The sequence below is a fragment of the Tachysurus fulvidraco genome, chromosome 5, assembly GCF_022655615.1.
Source record: "Tachysurus fulvidraco isolate hzauxx_2018 chromosome 5, HZAU_PFXX_2.0, whole genome shotgun sequence".
Taxonomy (NCBI): Eukaryota; Metazoa; Chordata; class Actinopteri; order Siluriformes; family Bagridae; genus Tachysurus; species Tachysurus fulvidraco.
Genome location: NC_062522.1, coordinates 34,093,780 through 34,111,279, shown reverse-complemented (window position 1 = coordinate 34,111,279; position 17,500 = coordinate 34,093,780). Strand labels below are relative to the sequence as shown.

At 47.7% G+C, this 17,500-nt stretch overlaps 2 protein-coding genes across 4 annotated transcripts in view; both read left to right on the top strand.

Annotated features, from left to right (window-relative positions):
- The window catches only part of LOC113649257 (myosin-9-like), a 16,242-nt gene extending 38 nt beyond the window's left edge, over positions 1-16,204 (top strand). The window contains exons 1-40 of the mRNA XM_047813144.1: positions 1-304; positions 416-572; positions 748-775; positions 963-1,056; positions 1,256-1,282; positions 1,355-1,447; positions 1,535-1,598; positions 1,695-1,793; positions 2,272-2,415; positions 3,043-3,138; positions 3,225-3,496; positions 3,603-3,776; positions 3,854-4,027; positions 4,145-4,259; positions 4,367-4,557; positions 4,785-4,906; positions 4,987-5,056; positions 5,901-6,061; positions 6,172-6,280; positions 6,405-6,536; positions 6,629-6,835; positions 7,002-7,139; positions 7,318-7,441; positions 7,561-7,732; positions 7,860-8,072; positions 8,183-8,327; positions 8,415-8,621; positions 8,694-8,798; positions 9,212-9,364; positions 9,488-9,736; positions 9,831-10,043; positions 10,425-10,637; positions 10,725-10,886; positions 11,139-11,267; positions 11,794-11,882; positions 11,999-12,122; positions 13,907-14,115; positions 14,188-14,296; positions 15,032-15,204; positions 15,313-16,204. The exon at positions 1-304 is cut by the window's left edge and continues 38 nt beyond it. Of these exons, the coding sequence (XP_047669100.1) occupies positions 1-304; positions 416-572; positions 748-775; positions 963-1,056; positions 1,256-1,282; positions 1,355-1,447; positions 1,535-1,598; positions 1,695-1,793; positions 2,272-2,415; positions 3,043-3,138; positions 3,225-3,496; positions 3,603-3,776; positions 3,854-4,027; positions 4,145-4,259; positions 4,367-4,557; positions 4,785-4,906; positions 4,987-5,056; positions 5,901-6,061; positions 6,172-6,280; positions 6,405-6,536; positions 6,629-6,835; positions 7,002-7,139; positions 7,318-7,441; positions 7,561-7,732; positions 7,860-8,072; positions 8,183-8,327; positions 8,415-8,621; positions 8,694-8,798; positions 9,212-9,364; positions 9,488-9,736; positions 9,831-10,043; positions 10,425-10,637; positions 10,725-10,886; positions 11,139-11,267; positions 11,794-11,882; positions 11,999-12,122; positions 13,907-14,115; positions 14,188-14,296; positions 15,032-15,204; positions 15,313-15,427 (5,875 nt within the window). The 3' untranslated portion in view covers positions 15,428-16,204. The remainder of the gene's footprint in view (positions 305-415; positions 573-747; positions 776-962; positions 1,057-1,255; positions 1,283-1,354; positions 1,448-1,534; positions 1,599-1,694; positions 1,794-2,271; positions 2,416-3,042; positions 3,139-3,224; positions 3,497-3,602; positions 3,777-3,853; positions 4,028-4,144; positions 4,260-4,366; positions 4,558-4,784; positions 4,907-4,986; positions 5,057-5,900; positions 6,062-6,171; positions 6,281-6,404; positions 6,537-6,628; positions 6,836-7,001; positions 7,140-7,317; positions 7,442-7,560; positions 7,733-7,859; positions 8,073-8,182; positions 8,328-8,414; positions 8,622-8,693; positions 8,799-9,211; positions 9,365-9,487; positions 9,737-9,830; positions 10,044-10,424; positions 10,638-10,724; positions 10,887-11,138; positions 11,268-11,793; positions 11,883-11,998; positions 12,123-13,906; positions 14,116-14,187; positions 14,297-15,031; positions 15,205-15,312) is intronic.
- Positions 16,205-16,808: 604 nt separating this feature from the next.
- Positions 16,809-17,500, top strand: part of slc25a38b (solute carrier family 25 member 38b) — a 9,243-nt gene continuing 8,551 nt past the window's right edge. The window contains exons 1-2 of one of the 3 annotated variants that reach the window (XM_047813148.1): positions 16,811-16,975; positions 17,082-17,171. In XM_047813148.1, coding sequence (XP_047669104.1) covers positions 17,094-17,171 — 78 coding nt within the window. In that variant the 5' untranslated portion in view covers positions 16,811-16,975; positions 17,082-17,093. Of the gene's footprint in view, positions 17,172-17,500 lie in introns of all 3 variants that reach the window. The other 2 variants (XM_047813149.1, XM_027156971.2) reach the window with 2 other exon arrangements.

Below are 17,500 nucleotides of genomic sequence, written 5' to 3'. Positions count from 1 at the left end.
GTATGGAGACCGCAGTGCGATCGCCGACCCCCTGGCTCAAGCTGACTGGGCCTCCAAAAAGCTTGTCTGGGTTCCGTCTGAGAAACTGGGCTTTGAGTCTGGCTCGGTCAAAGAGGAGACCAAGGACGAGTGCGTCGTGGAGCTCGCTGACTCCGGAAAAAAGATCAAAGTGAACAAGGATGACATTCAGAAGATGAACCCACCAAAATTCAGTAAGGTGGAGGACATGGCAGAGCTCACCTGCCTCAACGAGGCGTCTGTCCTCCACAACCTCAGAGAGAGATACTACTCCGGCCTCATCTACGTAATTATGCCTCTAATCTCATGCTAATGACTTTATTTTAAGTGTCAAAGAATTTTCCTTTTAAAAAGGGTGTGTGTGTGTGTGTGTGTGTGTGTGTGTGTGTGTCTCTAGACGTACTCTGGGCTGTTCTGCGTGGTTATTAACCCTTATAAATTCCTGCCCATCTACTCGGAGGAGATTGTCGACATGTACAAGGGAAAGAAGAGACACGAGATGCCTCCACACATCTACGCCATTACAGACACTGCATACCGAAGCATGATGCAGGGTAACACACACACACACACACACACACACACACACACACACACACACACACAGGACAACTTTAGCACGTGTCTTTATACAGATTTGCTGTCAGAAGTGTTTGATATCGTCATGCTGATGTACACAGCTCTGTAACACCGTCACTAAGTGTGTGTTGTGTTTGTCTCCACCTGCAGATCGTGAGGATCAGTCCATCCTGTGCACGTGAGTGTTAATCATCATCTACATTAAACTACAGCTGTAAATAAGTGTTGGTGTTAGAGATGTGTGTTGTGTCTCAGATCTGATTAAACTTGTATATTTAACTTTAATAATAAATAATATAACGGTTTAATTAGAAGTTTGTGTTCAGTCTAACAGGCTCATGATTTTCTGTGCTTTTTCTCCTCAGAGGTGAATCTGGGGCTGGAAAAACAGAAAACACCAAGAAAGTCATTCAGTACCTGGCCTTCATCGCCTCGTCCACTAAAACCAAGAAGGACCCAGTGAGTCTCCTGCATGTGTCTGTCTGTGGTTTGTGCTCAGTTACGTCTACAGTGAGGAACAGATCAGTGCTGTTTGTACTCAGAGAATTCCTCATTGTTCAGTTCCTTTGTCTTGTGCAGGGATTTTAATCTCGATTACATTAAATATTCTCACTGTTGGTGTTTAAACTCTCTTCCTTTTACACTTCCTCCTCTCCAGACCAGCAGCAGCAGCAGTCTGTCACATGTAAGTTTCTCCTCTTTTATCCCTTCATTCATTAGATCTCTTTTTTTAGTAACGAGGGTTTGTGTCCACTAGGGGGAGCTGGAGAAGCAGCTGCTGCAGGCGAACCCCATCCTGGAAGCGTTTGGTAACGCAAAGACGGTGAAAAACGACAATTCGTCACGCTTTGTAAGTCACACATCAGCTTTATCGCCTGTAAATGTTTCAGATTTGATCAGAATGTAATATAATCTGTTCTCTCTCCCCCCCCAACAGGGGAAGTTCATCAGGATTAACTTTGATGTTAACGGTTACATCGTTGGAGCGAACATTGAGACCTGTATCCTATTTACTGCTTTATTTTACATTAACTGTAGAAGTGTGTGTTTTGTCTGATTTCTCGCCCCCCCCCCCCCCCCCTTAACGAGTAAATCAGACCTTTTGGAGAAGTCTCGTGCTATCAGACAGGCTAAAGAAGAACGCACCTTCCACATCTTCTATTACTTGCTGTCAGGAGCCGGAGACAAACAGCGATGTAACTTTATTTTTTCCTCTATAACCAAAGTGTAGATCAGATCCACATTAGACTGTTTGGTCCCCACAGATTAGACTGTTTGGTCCCCACAGATTAGACTGTTTGGTCCCCACAGATTAGACTGTTTGGTCCCCACAGATTAGACTGTTTGGTCCCCACAGATTAGACTGTTTGGTCCCCACAGATTAGACTGTTTGGTCCCCACAGATTAGACTGTTTGGTCCCCACAGATTAGACTGTTTGGTCCCCACAGATTAGACTGTTTAGTCCCCACAGATTAGACCCAGTTTACACACAGCCTTCTAACATGACTGTGGGCAGATTAGATGGGCAGATGCTGTAGATTAGACCCTCGAGTGTGTAACTTATGTACACTGTGTGTGAGGATTTCTCCTTCTGCTTTAGAGTTGTTCAGTTCCTGTTGTTCATGGTGACCTTCATTAACGTGTGTGTGTGTGTGTGGTCTCTTAACTTCTAGCTGAATTGTGCCTGGAGGATTATGGGAAATATCGCTTCTTGTCCAATGGGAAGGTGACGATTGCAGGGCAGCAGGACCGAGATCTTTACAGCGAGACAATGGACTCCTTCAGGATCATGAGCATCCCTGAGGATGAGCAGACAGGTCTCTCTCTCTCTCTCTCTCACACACACACACACACACACACACACACACACGCGCACAGGTGCACACTATGTTCTAGTTCTAGTTTTATTACTGATTGAGATGGATGTGAACATGGGCCTGAAGGCGAGACTGGGAGATGGATTGAAAGGTGATGGAGAGATGATCAGTTAGATGTATGACCTGGAATAGGGACTGATGTTGAAATCTCTCTCTTTGTGTGTGTGTGTGTGTGTGTGTGTGTGTGTCGCTCTCTCTTGTTGTGTGTGTGTGTGTCTCTCTCTCTCGTTGTGTGTGTCTCTCTCTCTCTCTCTTGCTCTGTGTGTGTGTCTCTCTTTGTGTGTGTGTGTCTCTCTCTCTCTCGCTCTCTCTTGTGGTGTGTGTGTGTGTGTCTCTCTCTCTCGTTGTGTGTGTGTCTCTCTCTCTCTCTCTCTCTCTCTTGCTCTGTGTGTGTGTCTCTCTTTGTGTGTGTGTGTGTGTGTGTGTGTGTGTGTGTGTCTCTCTCGCTCTCTCTTGTGGTGCGTGTGTGTGTCTCTCTCTCGTTGTGTGTGTCTCTCTCTCTCTCTCTCTCTCTTGCTCTGTGTGTGTGTGTGTGTCTCTCTCTCTCTCTCTCGCGCTCTCACTCAGGATTGCTGAAGGTGGTGTCTGCAGTGCTTCATTTGGGAAACGTCATCTTTAAGAAGGAGCGTAGCTCTGATCAGGCGTCCATGCCTGACGACACGGGTAACACACATCTCTCAGATGCTTCAGTTCACCTGTCGTTTCTGTAGCTCTGATCCCTGACCCCACATTTCCATCTTCTCTCTCAGCGGCACAGAAAGTTTGCCACCTGCTGGGTATGAACGTGACGGACTTTGTGCGCGCCATCCTGTCTCCCAGGATCAAAGTGGGCCGTGATTACGTGCAGAAAGCGCAGACGCAGGAACAGGCCGAGTTCGCCACTGAAGCTTTAGCCAAAGCCATGTACGAAAGGTTGTTCCGCTGGCTGGTGGCACGGATTAATAAAGCTCTGGACAAAACCAAACGTCAGGGAGCCTCCTTCATCGGCATCTTGGACATCGCTGGCTTTGAGATCTTTGAGGTAACCGTGTTCTTGTCCTGCAGCGTTACGTATATTAACTAACATCTGACACAGGACAAAATCTCATGTACATCATCATGACTTTCTCCCCCCCCCCCCCTCTCAGATAAACTCGTTTGAGCAGCTGTGTATTAATTACACTAACGAGAAGCTGCAGCAGCTCTTCAACCACACCATGTTCATCCTGGAGCAGGAGGAGTATCAGCGCGAGGGCATCGACTGGAGCTTCATCGACTTCGGTCTCGACCTGCAGCCCTGCATCGACCTCATCGAGAGACCCGTGAGTCCAGAGCCTTGCTCTCCAGTGAGACTCTCGCTAATGCTTTCCTACATGTCATGTTTGTCCTCCTCCTTCAGGCGAATCCTCCAGGTGTCCTCGCTCTGCTGGATGAGGAGTGCTGGTTCCCCAAAGCCACAGATAAGACGTTTGTGGACAAGCTGGTGCAGGAGCAGGGGAACCATCCCAAATTTCAGAAACCAAAGAAGCTCAAAGATGATGCTGACTTCTGCATCATGCACTACGCTGGGAAGGTAAAGATGGAGGGATTAGATGGTTGGATGGAATGGTTCAAGGTGGTGATTGATGGGTTGGTGATTGAGCTGAGTTGAGCTTGTATCTCTCCTCTCCCCCCTCCCCCCTCCCTCCAGGTGGACTATAAAGCAGTCGAGTGGTTGATGAAGAACATGGACCCTCTGAACGATAACGTAACGATGATGCTCAATCAATCATCGGACAAGTTTGTGTCTGAACTCTGGAAAGATGGTGAGACTTTATATTTCAGCTCATTGTGTTGAACTTGTCAGTCTCTCACACTTGAGAAGGAGCTCAGACCCTGTGAGCTCAGCTTACCTGGATTCTTCTCCTCGTAGTGGACAGGATTGTAGGTCTGGATAAAGTCGCAGGAATGTCCGAGTCGGCACACGGAGCGTTTAAAACCCGGAAAGGAATGTTTAGGACCGTCGGACAGCTTTACAAAGAACAGCTCGCCAATCTCATGACCACGCTGAGGAACACCAACCCCAACTTTGTCCGCTGCATCATCCCCAACCACGAGAAGAAGGTACAAGTTACACACACACACACACACACACACACGCACACACACAACCTCCTAAGTGAGGAAGATGTGAAGTCCTGCTCTGTGCCAACAACCTACAGGCTGATGTCTCAGTGATGTGGTTTAATTAGTCCAAACCCTGAGAAGAAAAGTGATGATTATCTGATCTCTCTGTCTCTCTCTCACACACACACACACACACACACACACACACACTTGTTTTTGCCCAGGCTGGTAAACTGGAACCTCACCTGGTTCTGGAGCAGCTCAGGTGTAACGGTGTGTTGGAGGGAATCAGGATCTGCAGACAGGGTTTCCCCAACCGCATCATCTTTCAGGAGTTCAGACAGAGGTACACACACACACACACACACACACACACTCTGTAGTTCACACACTGATTTTTCATTGTTGTATTTTGTATTTTCTTAGATATGAGCTGCTCACTCCCAATGCCATACCTAAAGGTTTCATGGACGGTAAACAGGCCTGTGTGCTGATGGTAGGTTTCATTAAATAGTCTGTGTGTGTGTGAGAGGGGCACGACGTCTAGACCTGTGTGTGTGTGTGTGAGAGGGGCACGACGTCTAGACCTGTGTGTGTGTGAGAGAGGGGCACGACGTCTAGACCTGGTGTGTGTTTGTGTGTGAGAGGGGCACGACGTCTAGACCTGGTGTGTGTGTGAGAGGGGCACGACGTCTAGACCTGGTGTGGGTGTGAGAGGGGCACGACGTCTAGACCTGGTGTGGGTGTGAGAGGGGCACGACATCTAGACCTGTGTGTGTGTGTGAGAGGGGCACGACATCTAGACCTGTGTGTGTGTGAGAGGGGCACGACGTCTAGACCTGGTGTGTGTGTGGGTGTGAGAGAGGGGCACGACGTCTAGACCTGGTGTGGGTGTGAGAGAGGGGCACGATGTCTAGACCTGGTGTGTGTGTGTGTGTGTGTGTGGGTGTGAGAGGGGCACGACGTCTAGACCTGGTGTGTGGGTGTGAGAGAGGGGCACGACGTCTACACCTGGTGTGTGTGTGTGTGTGGGTGTGAGAGGGGCACGACGTCTAGACCTGGTGTGTGTGAGTGTGGGTGTGAGGGGGGCACGACGTCTGGACCTGGTGTGTGGGTGTGAGAGGGGCACGACGTCAGGACCTGGTGTGTGTGTGTGGGTGTGAGAGGGGCACGACGTCTAGACCTGGTGTGTGTGTGGGTGTGAGAGGGGCACGACGTCAGGACCTGGTGTGTGTGTGTGGGTGTGAGAGGGGCACGACATCTAGACCTGGTGTGTGGGTGTGAGAGGGGCACGACGTCTCGACCTGTGGACATTTTAATATTTTGCTCTTCTCCCCCAGATTAAAGCTCTGGAGTTGGACTCTAATCTTTACCGGATCGGACAAAGTAAAGTGTTTTTCCGTGCTGGAGTTCTAGCTCACCTCGAGGAGGAACGTGACATCAAGATCACGGACGTCATCCTCAAGTTCCAGGCCTGGTGTCGCGGCTACGTCGCCCGCAAGTAAGAGTTTAGTATTATTTAAGTATTACAGACCATAATACTACTGTGGAGGCTAATGGGGGGTGTGTGTGTGTGTGTGTGTGTGTGTGTGTGTGTGTGTGTGTGTTCAGGGCATTTGCTAAGCGTCAGCAGCAGCTCACAGCGATGCGAGTGATCCAGAGGAACTGTGCTGCTTATCTGAAGCTCAGGAACTGGCAGTGGTGGAGACTCTTCACTAAGGTCAGCTCTACTTCTAAACACGTGTGTGTGTGTGTGTGTGTGTACACACTAGTGACCAGAAGGTCCCTGGGCTGCCAGAGTGCTTCTTATTCGTGTGTGTGTGTGTGTGTGTGTGTGTGTACAGGTGAAGCCTCTGCTCCAGGTGACCAGTCATGAGGGGGAGATGCAGGCAAAAGAGGAGGAGCTGGAGAAAGTGAAGGAGAAACAGCAGCAGTTTGAACTACAGTTACGAGACCATGAGATCAAACAGCAACAGGTAAAAACACACATGCATTGATTAATACAGTGTGTGTGTGTGTGTGTGTGTGTGTCCCTGTTCCCACTGTTTGTTCCATTTGTGTCCCTCAGCTCAACATGGAGAAACAGGCTCTTCAGGAGCAGCTGCAGGCGGAGATGGATCTGTGTGCTGAGGCGGAGGAGATGAGATCTCGCCTGGCGGCTCGGCAGCAGGAGCTGGAGGAGATCTTACACGACCTGGAGAACCGTGTGGAGGAGGAGGAGGAACGTGTCACTCAGCTGCAGAATGAGAAAAAGAAGATGCAGCAGAACATTGTGGTGAGCTGGAGACCAGGGTTGGGAGGCTGGTGGGTGTGTTGTGTGGTGGTGGATGTCTGAGGAACCTTCTGTGTGTCATTTATCTGAAGTTTGAACACAATTTAGGAGAATGTTTAAGGAATAAATCCTGGTAATGACCATAACCGTGAGTTTGGTGGGTTGTCAGGATTTGGAGCAGCAGCTGGATGAAGAAGAAGCAGCACGGCAGAAACTGCAGCTGGAGAAAGTGACCACAGACTCCAAGCTGAAGAAGATGGAGGAGGACATCATGGTGCTGGATGACCAGAACACCAAACTCAACAAGGTTCTCCAATAATAGTGTGAATGTGTTCAAGTTAAACCTAAAATACAATGTTGAAGACATGATGCGCGCACACACACACACACACACACACACACACACAGGTTTCAATCAAAGTGTGAACTTTAGTGTTGCAGATGGTCAGTAAAGCTGGACTGCTTTGTTGTGTGTGTGTGTGCAGGAGAAGAAGCAGCTGGAGGACAGGCTCTCAGAGTTCAGCACTAATCTGGCTGAGGAGGAGGAGAAATCTAAGAGTTTACAGAAACTCAAAAACAAACATGAGGCCATGATCACAGACCTTGAGGGTGAGATGGGGGACGACCACTGTTTAATCTCACTGGAATAAAATGGGATTACTTACTGTGTGTGTGTGTGTGTGTGTGTGTGTGTGTGTGTGTGTGTGTGTGTGTGTGTGTGTGTGTAGAGCGTCTGAAAAAGGAAGAAAAGACTCGACAGGAACTGGAGAAGAACCGAAGGAAGTTGGAAAGTGACTCCACAGAGCTCAATGATCACATTGCTGATCTTCAGGCTCAGATCGCAGAACTTCGGGCGCAGCTCGCCAAAAAGGAGGAGGAGCTACAGGCTGCACTGGCCAGGTGGAGTGACTCCTGATTGGCTGCTTTATGTCTGAAGACTTTTAGTATTTTAGTTTGTGTTCCTAATTTAATTACGGACTTGTAGTTAGCTAAGTGAGTCTGTTGTGTACTGTGTCGCCCCCTACAGGATAGAACAAGAATCGTCCCTGAAAAATGCAGCACAGAAGAGAGTGAGGGAGCTGGAAGCTCAGGTTACAGAACTGCAGGAGGACCTGGAGCTGGAGAGAGCAGCGAGAACTAAAGCTGAGAAACACAGACGGGATCTCGGTGAGGAACTGGAGGCACTGAAGAGTGAACTGGAGGACACGCTGGACTCCACCGCCGCTCAGCAGGAGCTCAGGTAAACACACACTCATCACTGCATCTACAGGAGGAGTGAGAGTCTCCACCTACTGTAAAATACACACTGTACAGGGGAATAGTGTGTGTGTGTGTGTGTGTGTGACACAGAGCTAAACGTGAATCTGAGGTGGCTCAGTTGAAGAAAACTCTGGAGGAAGAAGCTCAGAGTCACGAGCAGCTTCTCACTGAAATGAGGCAGAAACACACACAGGCTTTTGAAGAGCTCAATGAACAACTGGAACAGGCCAAGAAGGTAACGCACACACACACATACACACACACACACACACACACACTCATCTTGATGGTGATCATGTCTGTGTCTCTCTCGGCCCTATAGAACAAGGTGCTGGTGGAGAAAAGTAAACACACCCTGGAGAGTGAACACAGTGAGCTGCAGATCGAGCTCCAGTCCGTCACTCAGAGTAAAAATGACTCTGAACATCGCAGGAAAAAAGCAGAAGCTCAGCTGCAGGAACTTCAACTGAAATATAATGAGAGTGAGAAGCAGAAGAAGGACATGGCGGAAAAAATGAGCAAGATGCAGGTAGGTGATGAGACTGTGGTGAAGAAATGTTAATAATAATGTAACAGGGTTTAACTGTGTGTGTGTGTTCAGGTGGAGCTGGAGAGTCTGAGCTGCACCGTGTCTGATGTGGAGAGTAAATACATCAAAGCAGCTAAAGACAGTTCATCTGTGGAGTCTCAGCTTCAGGACACACAGGTCTCACACACACACCACACCCCACACACACAGGTCACACACACACCACACTCACACACACACGGGTCACACACACCACACACACACGGGTCACACACACCACACACACACGGGTCACACACACACACCACACACACACGGGTCACACACACACACCACACACACACGGGTCACACACACACACCACACACACACAGGTCACACACACACCACACTCACACACACACCACACACACACGGGTCACACACACACCACACACACACGGGTCACACACACACCACACACTATACACCTGAAATAAACAGATTATTAATGTTTACTTTTCTAGCTGAATAAGAAGTTGTAGCTCTGATGGACTGCAAAGTGAATTTCTGGAGGAAATAAAACATTAAATACATTTTTATTTTTTTAGGCTTTGCTGCAGGAGGAGACGCGTCAGAAACTGTCTCTCAGCTCACGGCTGCGTCAATTCGAGGACGAACAGAACAGACTAAAGGAGCTTCTGGAGGAGGAAGAGGAGGGAAGGAAAAGTGTAGAGAAACAGCTTCACTCCTCTCAGACACAGGTGATGTTTCAGTCCTGACTAATCACACTCCTGTGCCCCAGCCGGTCAGAAGCCTCACTGCCCCGTGTGTGTGTGGGGGGGGTGTTTATTTATTTATTTATTTATTTATTTATTTTCTTAAAGTTATCAGAGTTGAGGAAGAAGATGGAGCAGGAAGCATTGAATCTGGAGACTTCAGAAGAAGGGAAGAGGAAGCTGCAGAGAGAGATGGAGAACCTGAACCAGCGTCTGGAGGAGAAGTCCTTAGCCTATGACAAGCTGGAGAAGACGAAGGTGCGTGTACAGCAGGAGCTCGATGACCTGCTGGTGGGTCAGGGTCACCTGCGGCAGATCGTCCAGGAACTTGAGAGGAAGCAGAAGAAATTTGACCAGGTATGAAACGTGTTATAACCTTTTGTCTTCTCTGTCTGACCGTCTGTTCAGATGCTTAAAGGGGGTGTGTGTGTGTGTGTGTGTGTGTGTGTAGATGCTAGCCGAGGAGAAGAGTATATCTGCCCGTTACAGTGAGGATCGAGACCGAGCTGAAGCCGAAGCTCGTGAGAAGGAGACGAAGGCTCTGACTTTGACTCGGGAGCTGGAGGCTCTACAGGAGCAGCGTAACGAACTGGAACGAGCCAATAAACTCCTCAAAAGTGAGATGGAGGATCTCGTGTCCTCTAAAGACGACGTCGGCAAAAGTGTACGTACGACCTGTGGCATTTTATAACACTTATTCCTGTAAAATGTTTACACCTGCTTGTGGTTCTGGGACCGTTCTCCTGTCAGCTCCGTCATCCAGCTGACGTTCTGGTGGTCGTACTGAAAGCAGCTTGTTCAGTGTTTGTAGGGTTGGTCTGGAGTTGGAAAGATTTCGGATCAGAATCTTTTCCTGCGTGAACTTGTTTATTAACGATGTGAGATGCCTCCCATTCCTGCCCTAGTGCACGTTTGTGTTCGTCAGATCTCTGTGTTGGGGATCTACATCAGATTTCTGATGAATTCTCAGCGTCTCGTGTTCTTTACAACCTGAACATAAGACCTTAGAAGGAGAGAAGAGTGAAGAATCATTGTGTGTGTTCAGGTCCATGAGCTGGAGCGTGCTAAGCGAGCGATGGAGCAGCAGTTGGAAGAGATGAAGCTGCAGGTGGAGGAGATGGAGGATGAGCTGCAGCTGACTGAAGATGCAAAGCTGCGTTTGGAGGTGAACCTGCAGGCCTTGAAGGCACAGTTCGACCGAGACCTGCAAGGACGAGATGAGCTTGGAGAGGAGAAGAGGAAGCAGCTGATGAAACAGGTGAGGAGATGACTGGAGATCCATCAAGTCACATGATCACACGAGGAAGAAGAAGGAAAGTGTTTATAAACGTGTGTGTGTGTGAAGGTGCATGAGATGGAAATGGAGCTGGAGAATGAGAAGAAGCAGAGATCTCTGGCTATAGCAGCGAGGAAGAAGCTGGAGCTCGACCTGTCTGACCTGGAAGCACAAATTGACCAGGCTGTTAAAGCTCGAGATGAAGCACTGAGACAGCTGAAGAAACTACAAGTAAAACACACGCACACGCGCACGCGCACACACACGCACACACACACAGCATCCGCATTCAGTCACTGAAGTGCTCCTATGGCCCACACTTCCTACAAAGTCCTCCAATTTTGTCTGTGTGTGTCTGTGTGTGTCTGTGTGTGTCTGTGTGTGTCTGTGTGTGTCTGTGTGTGTCTGTGTGTGTCTGTGTGTGTCTGTGTGTGTCTGTGTGTGTCTGTGTGTGTCTGTGTGTGTCTGTGTGTGTGTGTTTAGGCCCAGTTAAAGGATCAGTTGCGTGATGTAGATGAACTGAGAGCAGCGAGAGATGCAGCACTGAACAGCGCCAAAGAGAACGAGCGCAAACTCAAGAGTCTGGAGGCTGAAAACATGCAGTTACATGAGGTTGGTCTGTCTGTCTGTCTCTCGGTACATGGTGGGGGTGTGTGTGTGTGTGTGTGTGTGTGTGTGTGTGTGTGTGAGAGAGAGTTTGGGAAACCTGCTGTTTTATTTATTTATTTATTTATTTATTTCCCCTCTGTATTCCACCTTTTGTTCTGTTAAAGCTTTACTCGTTATGTCAGTAAATAGTGACCAGGAGAAGTGTGGTGTTGGTGACCGGGGGGAGGGGGAGATCTCGCTTGGACACAAACTGCCTGTGTAATTGTGCAGTGGGGCAGGTAACCTGGGACGGGGCAGGTAACCTGGGACTGGACAATGAGACAAACAGGACTTTCCCAAAATTAAGATCACTCCATCAGTGATCAGTGAGGAGCAAGAAGAAGAAACCAGTGGCAGTTTTTACCCTTTAATTCCCCTAAACTGGAGTCGGCACTAAAGCACTGCACTGTGTCACAGGGATAAGTGTCAGAGCTGCTGGGACACGAGACAGTCCAGTATAAGTCTCCCATTCGTGTGTGTGTGTGTGTAGGATCTGTCTGCAGCTGATCGCAGTAAGAAGCAGATTCAGCAGGAGAGAGATGATCTGCATGATGAAGTGACCAGCTGTAACTCCAAGATGTAAATGAGGCTTTAATTTCACAATTTATTTAATCTAATTTTTTCTTCTGTAAATTTTTTATCTTTGAAATTTTATGGCTTTCGTGTGTGTGTGTGTGTGTGTGTGTGTGTGTGAGGTCTGTGATGAATGACGAGAAGCGGAAGTTGGAGGCTCGTATCGCTCAGCTGGAGGAGGAGCTTGATGAGGAACAGTGCAGCATAGAACTTGTTAATGACCAACTGAAGAAAGCAAACACACAGGTACACACACACACACGGGTATACACAGGTACACACACACACACACACACGCACAGGTACACACACGCACACGGGTATATACACAGGTACACACACGCACAGGTACACACACGCACACGGGTATATACACAGGTACACACACGCACAGGTACACACACGCACACGGGTATATACACAGGTACACACACGCACAGGTACACACATGCACACGGGTATATACACAGGTACACACACGCACAGGTACACACATGCACACGGGTATATACACAGGTACACACACGCACAGGTACACACACGCACACGGGTATATACACAGGTACACACACACACACGCACAGGTACACACACGCACACGGGTATATACACAGGTACACACACGCACAGGTACACACACGCACACGGGTATATACACAGGTACACACACGCACAGGTACACACACGCACACGGGTATATACACAGGTACACACACGCACAGGTACACACACGCACACGGGTATATACACAGGTACACACGCACAGGTACACACACGCACACGGGTATATACACAGGTACACACACACACGCACAGGTACACACACGCACACGGGTATATACACAGGTACACACACACACGCACAGGTACACACACGCACACGGGTATATACACAGGTACGCACAGGTACACACATGCACAGGTACACACACGCACACGGGTATATACACAGGTACACACACACACAGGTACACACACGCACAGGTACACACACACACACGGGTATATACACAGGTACACACACACACGGGTATATACACAGGTACACACATGGGTATATACACAGGTACACACACACACACACACACGGGTATATACACAGGTACACACACACACACGGGTATATACACAGGTACACACACACACACGGGTATATACACAGGTACACACGCACAGGTACACACACACACACACAGGTATATACACAGGTACACACACACACACGGGTATATACACAGGTACACACACGCACAGGTACACACATGGGTATATACACAGGTACACACACACACACACACACACGGGTATATACACAGGTACACACACACACGCGCACAGGTACACACACGCACAGGTACGCACACGGGTATATACACAGGTACACACACACACACGGGTATACACAGGTACACACACACACACACGCACAGGTACACACGCACACGGGTATATACACAGGTACACACACACACACGGGTATATACACAGGTACACACACGCACAGGTACACACATGGGTATATACACAGGTACACACACACACACACACACACACACACACGGGTATATACACAGGTACACACACACACGCGCACAGGTACACACACGCACAGGTACGCACACGGGTATATACACAGGTACACACACACACGCGCACAGGTACACACATGCACAGGTACACACATGCACAGGTACACACACGCACAGGTACACACACGCACACGGGTATATACACAGGTACACACACACACAGGTACACACACGCACAGGTACACACACACACACGGGTATATACACAGGTACACACACACACACGGGTATATACACAGGTACACACACGCACAGGTACACACATGGGTATATACACAGGTACACACACACACACACACACACACACACGGGTATATACACAGGTCTGTTTGGATTTAATAAACAGGTCTTCATTTCTTGGTCCTGCAGTTTTTGGTATCCTTTTTGTTGTCAAATGCTGCTGTTTAGTAAGTAAGTGTGTGTGTGTGTGTGTGTGTCTAGGTGGACACACTGAGCACAGAACTAGCAGGTGAGCGTAGCGCGGCTCAGAAGAGTGAGACGGCTCGACAGCAGCTGGAGAGACAGAATAAGGACCTGAAGGCCAAACTGCAGGAGCTTGAAGGCTCGATCAAATCCAAGTTCAAGTCCAGTATCGCAGCTCTGGAGGCCAAAATCCTACAGCTGGAGGAACAGCTGGAGCAGGAGAACAAGTAGGACACACAAACACGTTAATTAAGCAACAACAGAATCATAACTGTATTAACTGTGTGTGTGTGTGTCAGGGATAAACAGCAGACTTCTAAGGTGGTGCGGCGTACGGAGAAGAGACTGAAGGAGGTTCTGCTGCAAGTGGAGGACGAGAAACGCAACAGTGAGCAGTTTAAAGACCAGGTGAGAGTCAGTGAACGTTCTCACACCATGTAACTAGGATGAGTCACGTTTCTCCAAAGTGCAGATCTAAACACCTCACACACACACGCACACACACGCACATACAATCAACTACACACCAGTACACACACATCAGCCCAATGAAAGTCTGATTATTGCGCTCACAAGGACATGAGGTTTGTGGTTTGTTTACACAGGACACTGTTCCACATCGATGGGCAGTCAGGAACTGTGGGATTTAGCCGTGTGTCTGAAAATAAACCTCACCTGAGGCTCAGCGTTTAAATCTCAGTCCACTTTGTTTACCAGGGAGCTGACGTTAGACAGTAAGGGAGGGAAGTGTAGGACTGTACAGGTTAGCGTGCAGCCTTACTGTTACCTGTCTCGTACATCACCGGTGTCACTTCCTGTGATGGAGGACAGTCTGCTGCTGTCTAGACCCCTGAATCTCGCCCCTATACAACCTGCAGTTCAGAGGTTTTGGTGAACAGCTGGATAAAGACTGAGTAATGAAGGTTAGAGACCAGAGTTGTATTTGACGGAGATGATTAATCTGTGCTGCCATTCAGGATGTCGCCATGTTGGAAATGAATTAATCACTAAAGCCAGTTACAGCAGGTGATGAATCACTTGTGTTTAATGTGCAGAGACTCACTGATTCCTCTACACACTTTTTCTCCTGTAACGTGTTTCTTAGCACTTTAAGCCGAACCCTGTGTGTGTGTGTGTGTGTAGATGGAGAAGGCTAACTCGCGCCTGAAACAGATGAAGCGTCAGTTGGAGGAGGCAGAGGAAGAAGCGACACGCGCTAACGCCTCCCGCAGGAAGTTACAGAGAGAGCTGGAGGACGCCACTGAGGCCAGCGACGCCATGAACCGTGAAGTCAGCACGCTGAAGAGCAAACTCAGGTACAGACACACACTCGGTCACAACCAGCTCTAAAATAATGTCAGGAAAAACGTTTAAAGATCTTGTGGCATCCGTGTAATCTGTATACTGTCTAAACACCCTGACAGGCGTGGTGGTGGTGGTGATTTCACCCTCAACGTGCGACGTGTGGTCCGTGGTGGCTTGGACGGCGATGAGGACATGGACTTGACCAGTGAGACATCAGAGACCACACCAGAGTAACACCTGCAGAAATCACCACCTTCACCCCTCCCGTAATCCACATTTTCACACAACAGTAAAACTAACATCGAGTTCCAGATGTTAAACATTTAAATAACTCTGGGCCAAAGCAGTTGCCAGATCCTTCAATTTGCCTACAGAGTTCAAGTACAGGGAGTTTATCTTTAAAGCGCTTTTAAGTCAATACTTTTGCAGAAAATGTTTTTCTACCATTTTGAGGTTTTGTTTTTGCTGCATTAGGTTTGCACTGATTTTCACCACAGGGTCATCAGCTTTTACTCACCATCACAGTGTTGCACTTAGTTGTTAAACTGATCATCTGCTAAACAGAGATTTAATAAATATAATTATTAACTTTAATCCATCCTGCACATTGAACAGGTTAGACTGGGAGAAAGTACACTGGGTTCAGGTACTGTGGGTTGCCAGATTAGTGAAACCTACACTTTGCATTATAGTATGCTAATGCTAAATACCCGTAGCTTTGTAGATTAAAACACTTGTTAAAGATTTAGTGTTTTTTTTTTAATCAGGTTTCTGTTAAAGATGGAAAAACAAGTGGATTTTGAGGTTTTTTTCCTTAATATTCATTTTCTGTGTGTTGACTATTTTATTTGTCTCAGTATTCCGACCTGTTTTACACCCTTTGCTCTGGAGGTCTGGTGACTTCGTCACTGCAGTGTGATTATTTTTAACAGCATTTCCTTTTGTAACTTGTTTGGAGCATTTTGCATTTTTATATCACAACAAATTATTAAAGATACTGCACATGAAGCATCTCATTTGTTTTTTGTTTTCTTTTGTGTCTCAATCTGTATTTTAATTAAAATTTTTCTTTACCAAAATTATAAATCTATATTATCTACTTTATATATAAAATATCTAAATAAATTTGTTTAACATGAAAGTGTCAAAAACTGAATAAATAAATAAGGAAGTACTTCTCCCCCCTCCATGGTTATTAAATATTATGAAATCTAAAGTAAAATAATTTGAATGGTTAACATCGTTAGTAATGGCGCGTTCTTATTGGTCCGTGTATTTAATTGGACACTGTGTGTGTTTGCGACGCTTCTCCACCAGAGGGCGCCACGTATTAGATGTGTGATTGCGACGCTTCTCCACCAGAGGGCGCCACGTATTAGATGTGTGTTTGCGACGCTTCTCCACCAGAGGGCGCCACGTATTAGATGTGTGTGTTTGCGACGCTTCTCCACCAGAGGGCGCCACGTACTAGATGTGTGATTGCGACGCTTCTCCACCAGAGGGCGCCACGTACTAGATGTGTGGCTTAGGGGCGCCCCAGCTACAGTATAAGAACCGGATTAAACCGGTTATATACTGGAAGGACGCGGAGTGAAGCGTTTGCGCGTGCGCAGAGCGGATATACCCGCCGCGCGTGTGACAGTTTGCGCATGCGCCTTGCCGGTAAAGTGCCGTTCGCTCTCAGTACATAAGTTTATTATATTATTAATACTTATATTAAAAGCTCCAACGTTTCCGGTCACTTTATGTTTAAGCTCCAACGTTTCCGGTCACGGACTTTATGTGAGTTATTAAGCTGAACGGGGAGGTTTACTGTAATACTGTGACTTTAGCACCTAGCTGTTAGCTTTAGCTCTTTACTGCTACATTATGTTTATTTTGACATGAGTGTGGAGCTGTGATGATCACCTGCTCACCTTCATCATCATCGTCATCATCATCATCATCATCATCAGCTCTTAATCAGGGACCAACTCGGGTAAGGATGAGACTACCTGTAAAATCTCTCACCTCACTCAGTCACACACACACACACACACACACACACACACACACACACACACACACACACACACACACACACTCTTACACCCTTACACCTCACTCAGTCACACTCACACACACTCTTACACTCACACACTCTTACACCTCACTCAGTCACACTCACACACTTTACACACTCACACACTTTACACACTCACACTTTACACCCTCACACCTCACACTTTACACACTCACACCTCACACTTTACACACTCACACTTTACACCCTCACACCTCACACTTTACACACTCACACTTTACACA